The 12,690-nt window shown below is 48.4% G+C and overlaps 1 protein-coding gene across 10 annotated transcripts in view; it reads right to left on the reverse strand.

The window, feature by feature from the left end:
* Positions 1-12,690, reverse strand: part of neo1a (neogenin 1a) — a 151,607-nt gene that overhangs the window by 81,952 nt on the left and 56,965 nt on the right. For all 10 annotated transcript variants that reach the window (XM_035628085.2, XM_035628077.2, XM_035628083.2 and 7 more), the window contains exon 2: positions 11,501-11,821. In XM_035628085.2, coding sequence (XP_035483978.2) covers positions 11,501-11,821 — 321 coding nt within the window. The remainder of the gene's footprint in view (positions 1-11,500; positions 11,822-12,690) is intronic.

Genomic DNA, 12,690 nt, shown 5'->3' on the forward strand with positions numbered 1-12,690 from the left:
TGATGGCGGAGACAAGAGGCTCTTCGAGGTGTCGCCCCTTCGCACCTTTGAGCTTGCCCCATCTCCGCGCGGCCCCCCGCCTCTCGGCTGCCGCCGTGTTGCCAGCGACGCCTGTGCGGAAAAAAAAGCCTGCTCGGGTGGTGCAACAAATGTCCATCCAGTGAATAGAGCGAGGCCTGAAACACAGAGGCGCTCACCAGCTGAGCACTTTGCACTCCTTCCTCCAGTGCACTCCGTCCCGCCGCTCCGTCGGTGCAGAATGTGCAATGGACGCCTCGCGGTTGCACCACATTTCCGCCGCGTAGAGTAAAATATGCATTTCAGACATATTTTATTCACAGTCTGAAGAAGCGAAAAACATGAAATGCTTTTTTTTCCTGTCACCCTGGCATCACGCATTTCAATCACCAAATAACCCATCTGCCGCAGGGCATTGCCATAAAGAAGGACGCTCTTCCTGTCATCGTCTGGTGACAGTGCTTCAGCTTCAGGCCCGGCCCCCCCCCCCCAAAAAAAAACAACAACAAAAAAACAGTGAGAGCATCAATATCAGAATGATATTCTCTGACACAATTCTCTCTGAAATCCGTTCAAAGAGCGCGTGTCAAGTGGCCTTGAATATCCACAATCAGGTCTGAACTTCATCCGCGTCTCCTGCCCGACCGTTGTGTCCGATGAATACAGGAGGTGCACCTCTGAGCTAACTTATCCCTCAGGGATGGGGAGCCATCGAAAGAAGAAAAGGAAGAAGAAAAAAACACTAACTGTGAGAGTCAACTCTCTTCCGGGGCTCAGAAGCCCTATGAAGCCCAATCTCGCTTTGAAATACGGGGGGCGTTTCATTATTATGAAAAGCTCGAAAACTGTCTGGCTCGGACGGGTGTTGGGAGATGAAGGTGCGATGCGGATGCGCACGCTGCTGCGTAGCCGCGTACTTATCTTCATCTGCGGCGCCACAAGGAAAGAGACATGGAGGGTGAATGTCAATGAGGGAGGGGACGATGGTTTGTCTGCCGTCTTTTTGCCTTTCTTTTTTCGTGCACTTTGAGGGAAACTGCGGGAGCGAAGGGAAACTGCTCAGGTTGTGAAGAGTCCCTGCACAGAGCAGCTCTTTTCTTGGACTCGAGTGTGAACTTTGCTTCGAGACACGAGGAGAACATTCACGTAATTTCCTCATGGCAGAACTGAGTAATGCACTTTTGGAAAAGCATCTCTGCCCCCCCCCCCCCAGTTGACATAATACAATTGAACATTTTCCCACGGAAAAGTGCCAGAAGCGACAAAACTTCATTGGCGAGGACTAGTGTAGAAAACTCCGCCTCGCTTTCTGGCATTCCAGCACGAAACCCTGCGCGCACACTGACCCGCGGTAGAACAAATCCAGAGTTCAGGAAACGGTGGAAGTTGTTTGCTTTGTCGAGATCTGCAAAGCTGCAGTGGAAACTGCACTCCTTCAGATCATCTGTTCCAGCCTTATGTTCTTTTTTTCTGGGGGGGGGGGGGGGGGGGGTGTTTGTATTTCATGCAGCGCTACTCAGTTAGTGAACGCTGCATTCCTCCGCTCTCTGCCAAAAAACACAAGAACACAAGCGTCGTTACCACCAGATAGTGCTCACGACTGTGAATCACAAAAGGAGTCCAGGCTCGGCAGACTGGGACGTTGGTGGAAGGGTTCAGGCTCGCCTGCGTGGCGCTGATCCGCGGCTCGACTTTGAGACGGTGGACGTGCATGTGGTTCCTCTTGACTCGTCGGTTCCGAGGGTCTGTGATTCGTTTTTTCGCGGCGACATGGAGGATGACCGCAACCGCATTCGAAAGGCCGCTTAGTTCGCGGCATCGTGAAATTCCGAAGGAGCGATGAGCCGAGTGTGCCACAGATTTGGAGCCGGTTGAGATGCAGGTCAGAAAAACCGCATGAGACCCCCTCGCGGTGACGCTCCTCAAATAATACGAGGAGATATCTTCGAGGAGACGGGAGCAAGGACATCGTTGGAAGACGAAACCCTCAAAACCGATCAGCGTGTCGCTCCGGCTTCCGGCGGCTCACTGACGCCGCCACGACTCCGTCCTCTGGGTTCCGGCGCGACGAGGAGAGCGTTTGAGGGGGAAATCTCTGAGGTTTTTGTGGGAAGATTTGAGCGGCGGAGAATCATGGCCGACGCGCAGGTGCCTTACACATTGCGCCGTGTGCAGCTGCGACGAGGAGCTCAGGTGGCGGAGGGGAGGGGAGGGGAGGGGAGGGGGAGGTGCGGGACGGGGGAGCGGCGGGCCTCGGGAAAAACATTATTCACCGAGAGTTTTATCCTCATCTGCCGACTGCCGCGGTCGATTATCGGCCTCGTTAGGACGCAGCAGCGGCGCCGGCCCACGCATGGAGCGGGAACGGGGGCCGAAAGTGGTGCCGAGTCCAATCGGACAGGAGCTTGATCCGGCTTGACAGTCCGAAGGCAGCGTCTGGTTTCGGTGAGAGAAAATACCCCCCGCTGGTGTTTGGACTGTTTTCAAACACTGGCTGAGCGGAAGCACGGACACCGGGACGAACTCCGTCAGAATCTTAAAGAACTCGGAGGACGTGTGCGGCGGCACCACATGAACGAGTGTTAATTTACTGAGGAATTTGTATTCACTTAGCAGGTTCCCCTTAAGCCCGGGGCCAAGGCAGATTCCGGCAGCTCATTTAATTTGCTCTGCCAGACTACATCTGGATCCCCTCAATTAGGGAAGTGATATCCCCGCCGGGAGAAATCTGTGCCGGTCCAATCACAGCCGATTTTTTCCGATAGTGGGCGGGGCTTACACCGTGACGCGGAGAGAAGGGACTTTTGTAAAGAACCAAGATGGCTGCCGCTGATGAACGAGTTCTCCCGCAAAAAAACGCCAACGCTCGTTCACAGACGCTGTGGAATCCTCATCGCAGGCCGCCGAGGGCTGAGACGGTTGATCGATTAATCAGTTAGTAATTGATTACTAAATTAATGGCCAACTATTTTGATAATCGATTCGTAGTAGTTTTGAATGAAAAAAACAAGTCAAAATTCTCTGATTTCAGCTTCTCAAAGGTGAATATTTTCTGGTTTCTTTGCTTCAGCATATTATTACACTTTTTGGACCAAAACAATAATAATCGTAAGTTGCAGCCCTACTGTTGACCGTCCCGCGTCGCTCAACAGACGTCACGTGATTCGTTGATTCTCACTGGTTGTAGGTCTATCCAATTGCTGCTGCGAGGCATTTTGGTCCGCCTCCATTGGTAACGCCTCTTGGAAAATAGAAAAAATGAACCGAGAGGCCCCAGACTAATACGCATTTAGAGTAATACGCACTGCCGTCTTATCGGTCTATTCATACTTAGACACAAGCGAAGAGTTTATCGCTGGTGTGGATGTGTCAACGTGGGTAATGTGACCTGTCACATGTCTGACACTGCAGGACTTTGGTGTTACAGGGGGGGAACACTGGCTATTACTGGGTCCTCTTGCCATTAGGTCGACTATTCTAAAAAGTAATGATGATAATTACAGTTGATTAGATCATGATTAGGCAAACTGTGCACAATGCAAAAGAATTCCCACATTTACAAGCACACATTGACGAATACGGTTTCATATCCACCATCATCCCTTTGGTGTCAGTTATATAGAGGTAATATCAGCCCGCCACACGGGCAAGCACTCGTGAGGCTGGGTTGCGAAACCACCTCGCACCGGTGCTCAACTTTTCGATTTACAGTCGGCATAAGGCTTTTGTCGAAAAGACGGCGTGTCGCGTACAGTGGAGGAATTCCATATAGACACACACACACACAAGACAATTAAACGCATGGCGCGTACGTTCCCGCGCGCACACACACACACACAGAAACACACACCAGGCACTGGGGTGTCTGGAGAGCGGAGATAGGGCTGTCTCCATCAGCCTCTCCACCCACCCAGAGGACCTAATCAGTCAGTGAATACACGTCAAATGGAGACTGCCATCCACCTCCAGCCCAACAGACTCCCTGGCGACAATTTTCCCCTGCCGTCCTCCAGAGAGAGCGAGAAAGAGAGTGAGAGGGGAAAAAAAGATGGATCTTTCCCCGCGGCTTCATCCTCGACCAAGATTTCCCACATCATATTTTTCTCAGCGAGGCCAGAACATTTCAAATACTATTTTCTTTCTCTTCTTTTTTTCCATTAAAAAGCACTTTCAGTTCTTTTTCCTATTTCAATACTTGCGTGCCCTGAATGTTTCCCAAATGTGATGAAGGCACACACAGACGGCAGAGAGGCGTGCTTTGGCTGCGGCGCCTCCCGTCGCGTCGCCTCCGTCCCCTCCTCGCGTGTGCCAGAGACAGATGGAAAATCGGGGTAATGGGAGACCACTGTGACCCCGACCCCGCTTCCCCGGTCAGAGCCATTCGTCATGGCGGTGACCCCGGCACTCAGCAGCAAGGCTGCACATTATTGGTCATAAGGGCCTTCACCCGGACGGGGGGGGGGGGGGGGGCTCTGATGAGGCAATGTTTACACCGAGGTGGATGTGGTTACATGTGGAAACTATACCAGGATGTAAGCAGGCATTTTTTGGGTCATTTTCCAAGTCCTCCATCTAACCCAAGTGGCAACCCAGCTGGGGCTGCAACCAACGATTCTTTTCATAACCGATTAATCTGTCGATTATCTTCTCGATTAACCGATGAGTTGTTTGGTCCCGAAAAGGGTCATTAAATGGTGAAAAATGACGACCGCGTTTCCCAAAACCCAGAGATGAGGTTTTGTTCTTTCCACACGCCGATGATATTAAGTTCACTGTCACAGAGGAGCAAAGAAACCAGAAAATATTCACATCTGAGAAGCTGAAATCAGAGAGGTTTGACTTTTTCCCCCCATAAAAAACTACTTGAGCCGATTAATCAATTATTAAAATAGTTGGCGATTAATTCAGTAATCGATTGCCAAACCCTTCATCGATGAACTGTTGCTGCTCTAAACCCAGCGTGATGTCACCCACTGGTTTCCGAAGCCTCGAGTTTCACCTGGGATAGCTGTCAATCACATGATATCCACACACCCCAATGTACACCGTGCTTTATCATCCATTTTACCCCAAATTAGACTATAATTTACTAAATGAACATCACGCTGCATTGAAGACGACTTGAAACTAGCGATTGAGAGCGTAAACTCAATGGGAAAATGCTTACTGACATTGTAACTCAAGGGGGAATCAGAGTCATTTTCTTCTTCGTGCAACCAGTGGAGTCGCCCTCTGCTGGTCATCTCGAGAGAATACATGTTTAGGGCAATTCAGCATTGGCTTCACTTTCCGGACCAGGTAGCTACATCTGTTTTTTAAATATAGTTATGATCTGATCTTCTGAGTGTAGTATTGTCAGAACTTATTTGTACTTGCGGTTTCTGTTGTCGGACAACTATAGTAAATTGTATAATGCAGTTCACAGCTGTGGGACCTGTTATCCAAGTTTACAAAGAATCCCTGCGACGCTGCAGGACGATGACTGATCAAATAACCATTTCACGCTCGCGCAGATCAGAGACACCTGTCTTATGTGACAGGCTGCATAGGCCTTCACATTTACAGTGTGGCAACAAACAATGGGAGAAGAATGTGGAACATTTTTTGGGGTGTGTAAAATGTCGTCTTACTGTACAGAGAAAAACAACACGGTCAAGACTCGCATGCGCACGCACACATGAAAATATTTAATTTTTAGGGAGAAAAACAATGACGCGGTTGATGTATTTTTCTTTCTGGGTGTTTCTTCGAGAACGAGAGAGATGCTTTGTGTTGTTTTTGAGATGTATTACTGTTTGTTAGGTGCTTTACGGCTCCGGTGCAGCCACTGTGTAACTGCAAAATGCGTGTGTGTGCTCGTGTGTGTGTGTGTGTGTGTGTGTGTGTGTGTGTGTGTGTGTGACACCAGTGGGTATGTGTTGGAGCAGTAGAGAGGGATAATAAAGAGAAAATGGAGGATGGAGAGGTAGTAAAGGAGGGGAAAAGAAAGGACAGGAGGTTGATGGAGTGCGAGAGAGGATGGAGAGTGTTAACACAAGAAGGAGAAAGAGAGGGAAAGTAGTGTGAGGAAAAATCTACACTGCATGAGTAGGATGAATGAATCAGCTCAGTGTTTGTGATGGTTAGACATCATAAGATTGGACTTTATCTCCGACCTGATCAACCTTTCAGATAACGGCCTCCGATGTGTCATTTAATCCGCTTGAGTTTTTGCCCTGCGACAGTTGGGTCGATTCATAAATTAGTCAACGAAGAGAAAATGAATCAGCAACTATTTTAATAATCGACAAATCTTTCTTTTCTTTTTTTTCATCTTTAAGCAAAAATGTCAGAGAAATCACTGGTCCCAGGTTCAGATTTAATGTTTTCCTCTGTTATCCATAAATCTAAACTTAACATCTCGGTTTTTTGTTTTTTTTAAATGGTTGGTTGGAAAATAAGAAAATGTAAAGAAGACGTATTGGACTGATGGAAAGGACGCAGGCATTTTTCATTATTTTTCTGACTGTAGACAAAGAAGTTCATCGGGAAAATGATCATCGATGATGAAAATAATCATTCTGTGAGTTCAGTGCTGACACAAAGTGACATGGACTGGACGCACAGAAGAGAACTGATTGGGAGTGGGGAAATAACACGCACACAAATAACTGAGGCTGAGGTTGAAGGAGTTATATTGAGTTTGGAGCTGGAGAAGTTCGGACGCGTCTCTGCCATGAGGTATTGCCCAGTTTCCTTTTTCCAAAAAGTCTGGTTTCTACATTGTACTGTTCAGCCACGGAGAGAGACTTTATTTTACTTACGTACTTATTATTTTCACATCAGGTTGTTTTTTTTCTCCTTTCTCTGCTGCCTCAGGAACATCAGGTTCCTGGAGCTGTGCTCCCCGTGTATAACCAGAAAAGGGACAACTGGGTTCCATGTTTACAAGAAATCAGTCGACTGCAGAAAGCTGACAATGACATATAATCCCGCTGATTATGAACAGCCTCCTTTAACTGTCTAATGAGAGAATCCCTCGACTGACACTTCTGAGGTGTAAGAAGTGAGTGTGAAAGTGCATATGAGTGTGCTGCATATAAATATGAATCTAATATAAATATAACACAAAAGGCGGTAGAGGAGATTTAAAAATAATTCTTGCCAACCACCTCAGTGCGCGTGCACCACTATATGATGCTTTATCCCAAATGAACGTCTTCATCCACACACTTCTTATGCCGTCAAGACACATTATCGCACGGACGCCGACTTAATTAACCCACTGCACGTCCGACAAAGTGTCTCCTGCAATAACACAAAGGGCTTCCAATGCAACGGGGATGCAATCATCTGTTCTTTTTCTTTTTCTACTTTTGCATTCTCCCCCTTCAAAACAAATAAATAAAACACATTAAAATACATCAAAAAAAGGGATTAAAGCATCCGCCGACAGCCCCAAATCCTTCAAAGGCCGCCCGACTCAGTCAGAGGATGAGCGCGCTTGAATGTGAGGCAACACACATGACACACCAAGGGTGCCGGTGCTGCAATTTCTAGTAGTGTGGGAGAAATTCAGATTTCAGTCAAACGTGCTCTGCTTATCTTTGTATGGCAGAGTATTGCGTAGGTGCGCGGGGACGACATGAGGGGAACAAAGAGGAGCAGAAACTGAAAGTCAATATGTGTGAGTGATGGGGTGTCTCATCTGCACAGGGAGAGGTCAGCAGCGGAAGCAGAAGGAAGAGGCCGGAGGACGGTGAGAGAGATGAGGCCAAATGAATTCTCCGTTTTCTCATTTGGAGGTTTCCCCCGTTCACCTCGAGCGCTTCTCGAGGAGGGCTGGGGCTCAGGGCGAGGAGCGGCGGTGGGCGGGGGGGGGGGAACGGACAGACAGTTAAGATGGGATTTCTCATTCCTCGCGTCTCGCTCTGTGTGCCGCCCATCGCTGCTGTACACTACTCACTCGCTGGCTCACTCCCCCGTCCTATGATTTCTCTCCCCCCTCCCTTTTCCTCCCCGCAGAGACGCACACTGAATACATAAGACGCGGCCTACAAGGCCACACCATCACCCCCCCCCCACACACACACACACACACACACACACCCCCTCTCTCTCTTTTTTCTCAGTCTGCTTGTGTTTCCACCGTATCTGACTGTGCACACACAGGCCAAAAAACAGACGCCGGCAGACCGGATGACAAAGCAAGAGCAAAGAAGAAACGCGAGGCAGAGAGAGAGAGAAAAAGATGTGAACATGAATGTGTCTCTCCAAAGCCAACAACCAGAATCCCTCATAATAACCACGGCTGCAGTATATAGTGGATTTACATAATCGCAGAGCATTAAAAATGAAATATTCACCCCATTAGACAATGAAAGGGTAGTCTATTCTTTCTAAATATTTTTAATACTGACAAATTTGACCTTTTTCACAGTCACGGCCGTTTTGTAAAATTTCTCATTTCATCTGTTCAAAGGTGAATAAACGCCAAATATTCCATGTATCGTGTCACAAGACAGAGCATTTTCACATGCCAGACGTTATATCCAGTATGTATTAATACATTATTAAGTAAAAAAGCTTATCATCGTAGTCACATCACAACTATTATTCATTAAACAACTGACACTATGATAAATCACTACACTGCAAAGCTCAATGTGACCTATTTTTAAAGTCACACTGTGCTATTCTATAATGTTGCTGCTGTCCCTATAAATGAATAAGCATAAGCCTAACCTCGGTAAGGTGGGAAAATAAAGCCATTTACATCCTATTAAGTAATCAAGTTCATTTAAAGGACAATTCACAAATGCTTGCGATGCTCTTGTCTCTATGGCTCGTCTAATCTTCGTGTGATATTGCCAATGAAGAAAAACATATGCACATTTTTGCGCACGTGTGGACATCGACAAACAAAGTGGACGAGAGCAGGAGCTTTGTGAGAGGTGACGCCGCGGAGTGAACCGCAGCTTCGCCTGACGATGGTGGAGATGTGTGGAAGGACGGAGGTGTTTCCTTGAGAAGAATGAGCCGCACGTCTCATGGCAATCAATCCCTGATATTACCCTTGGTATTTGTCGGATAAGCTCCCTGCCACGCCAGCCACCCGTGACTCATTCCATCATTTCATCCGAGGGGGTCACGATCGCCCCACCCCCCCGGCCTGCACCGTCGTCGCCGGGTCTGATGGCGGCCTAATGGCCTGCTCTCTCTACACCGCAATTAACCTTTTTATTGGCCACCTGCCAGCCAGCTGGAGATACATCAGTGTGTGTGTGTGTGTGTGTGTGTGTGTGAGTAAGTAGGAACATAAATGCAATGGGTTAATGTGTCCAACACTTACTGCATGTATGAATGCGTACAATGGTTGATGCTTTTACGTCTATGCGTATCTATGAGAAAACCGCGTGTGTGTGTGTGTGTGTGTGTGTGTGCCCTTTAATAGCCGACAGATTTCACCCGCTCCACTCTTCAAGTCGAAAATTGATTGAATCTAACATCCCATCACGGTTGACCCAGGTAGATCCCACTGGCTGTGCACCTGTCTGAGAGCAGAGGAACTACACAAGTCCCCTCGTGCATCATACGTCGATGCAGCTGTATAGTGACGGGTATCGACGAAGCACCGGGACATTGTGTCTACCTCCCCTGCTGTTGTCGAAGAGGACTTGAAGCATATGTAAGCGCAACGGCATTTACTCATTCTATACACAAATACATTGCTCGAGAGAAACTCCTGCCCTTCGTTTCTGTTTTCTTTAGTTTGCCTGACCGAATTGCGATGGCGACCCCGAGGTTAAGACAAGCTATGACAACAGGACATACAGAGCCAGACACATTAGCATTAAAGCTACAGTGTGTACTATTTAGAAGAACTTATTCACAGAAATTGAATATATTGTCCATAAATGTGTGTTCATGTATGTATAATCAATCACCTGCAACAAAGAACCAATGTTTTTCCGTCAACTTTGAATGAGTTAAATATAGTTCCATGACGTGGACCCGACCTTCCTGTGAGTCGCCATGTTTGCTACGTGGTGTTGAACACGGTTGTTGCACAAAACAGTCCAGAATAGGTCGCATTCATGATGAATTTTCAGCACTTCCGGAAACCGGAAACGGAGATCAGCGGTGCGGCGTCATAAAGTGTCCCCTGTCGGCTGCTCAGTTGGCTGCGGTTTGCCACTTTACCACCAGATGCCGCCAGAAAAGTAAAAAAAAATTAAACACGGGGGCTTTAAGACAATTCTTACTGCAGGTGTAGCAGGAAAACACATACTGTATGTCACTTTAAATTCTCGGATCCTAATTATGTCACCTCTCACTGTGTCATTGAGGCTGGATCACTCACATCTAAGATATGAGACTCCACGTCGGTGCCCAGATACACCGTGTTGCGCATGCAGTCAAACTCTTTGAGTGGCAAGGGGCTAAATGTTTGCAATCTCTCCAACAGTAACGTACGGCCTCATTAAACTGTAATGCAAAAAGCCTACAGAAAGACACAGAATCACAGCCAGGCAGTTTAACGTCACACAGGCACTCGGAGGTATCTGAGAGGCTTATACTGCACGATCCCATTGTCAACAAGAGGCCTCTCTCTCTCTCCCTCCCTCCCTCCCTCTTGAGAGTCTTAAAATCTGGCAGAGCTCTGTCGAGCAGAAAGCATTCTGTGACTCCTCCTGCTGCAAATTGAATTTCGGGGCACGGCTTGACTCAAAACACCTAATAATCCCGTATCACTATGGCTGTTCCCCAACCGAACGAGGTCACATTACGGGGCCAGTAATTTAAAAAGATTGTTGTTGTTTTTTTAAAGACATCAGACCACTTTAGAAGCAGTTATCCAGTGGGACAACACATTCGGGCTCCAGGAATGTAAAGAAGAGAAAGCGGGTGCTGAGCAATTCAAGGACAAACCAGACTAGGTCAAGACCGAGTGCACGGCTGGACTGTGTAAAGACGAAGTGTCAAAAACCTGTTGAACGGGCAAAACACTAATTAACATATTCCTGACATCATGGCATTGAATTAGCCTTCAGTCAAGATGTCAACCGCTTTCAGACCTTTATTTGTTCCATTGGTTGTTGCAATTATACAGACTTTAAAAACACAATGGGCCATTTGCGTTTCCCACACACACACACACACACACACACACACACACACACACACACACACACACACACACACACACACACACACACACACACACACACACACACACACACACACACACACACACACACACACACACACACACACACACACACACACACACACACACAGAGCGCTACCCGGCAGTCTGAACTTTTGAGCTGTGGTCACTAAAGATGATGACGCTCTGCCTCCCGGCCAATCACGGAGCAGAGTGGAAAGAAGAGAGAGAGAGGTGTGTGCCCTTTCGCTCACAGGGCAGCACAGGCGAATTTCACACCACAACGATAACGATACGATAACATTCCTCATATGTAGCTCTCGCAGAACGTACCGGCTACGGAGAGGCGCGCCGTGCGGCTGGAGATGGATCCCAGGTTGTCGATGGTGGCGACGCACTGATACGTCCCCTCGTCGGGCTTATTGTGCTTGGAGTGGACCACGTGGTTGAAGACCAGGCCCTCGGGGAGTATGTGCCGCCTCTCGTCCGACACCAGGCTCATGAAGGTGCCGTCTTTCTTCCACTCGATGCGCGCCGGCGTGGCCGCATCGCTGTGGGCCGAGCAGTTGAGCACCGCCGCGTTGCCCCGGATGGCCAGCGTGTCCTGGGGCTCCGCCGTGAACCAGAAGGGGATGAAGGGCTGCGCTGCTGAACCTAGATGGGAGAGAGAGAGAGAGAGAGAGAGAGAGAGAGAGAGAGAGAGAGAGGTCTTAGCTGGATGCCATACACAGATACTACGCAAGAACAGGACTTGGACCCGAGCAGCAATGAGCGATACGTCAAATGGAAATCTTGTTAATGGCAAACAACGGGTCTAGTCCGTGTTTCCAGCAGCTGATGCCAATGTTAATATTATTTCATCTACTCGTAAGACCGGCGTGGAATTTAACTGCCAGCGTGTGTGTGTGTGTGTGTGTGTGAGGCTTGCTGCACACGCCGACATCTCGAAAGCTTAATCGTGATCTGTTGTGATGTATTACTAAATGTAGCACCGGGCCGAGTGTATTAAAACCGCTCAAACAGACGAGAACAAATGACTTGCTTAAAGAACACGTTTTGCACTTATCCTGCAGTGGAGAATTGGAGAAAACCTGCTGCCCATCACTGGAATGCAAGGGACTTGTTATTAACGGTGGTTTGAGTTCGGCCACAAGACGTGGGCCTGTGAAATCACATCTCCTAGGATGTCATCGACTGCGCCGGGGGGGGGGGGGGGGGGGGGGGGGGGGGGGGGGGGGGGGGGGGGGGGGGGGGGGGGGGGGGGGGGGGCCTAAAGTGGCCCCTAAACTCTCACTGAGATGTTCCCCGAACAAAAAAAAAAACCAAACGTCTTTTTGTTCACTCTATCTTTTCAGCCACTGCGCCTCAGTCAATCCCGGAGACTCCGAGAGGCTTTTCATTATGGAGCCACAAGCCCCACTGGGATGGAGGACAAGAGGAACTGACAGATTTAACCCAGTGCGGCGTCGTCCCCCCCCGGCAAGTTAATATCACGTCTTGCTTTATTATAAGTACAGAGAGCA

The sequence above is a fragment of the Scophthalmus maximus genome, chromosome 4, assembly GCF_022379125.1.
Source record: "Scophthalmus maximus strain ysfricsl-2021 chromosome 4, ASM2237912v1, whole genome shotgun sequence".
Lineage (NCBI taxonomy): Eukaryota > Metazoa > Chordata > Actinopteri > Pleuronectiformes > Scophthalmidae > Scophthalmus > Scophthalmus maximus.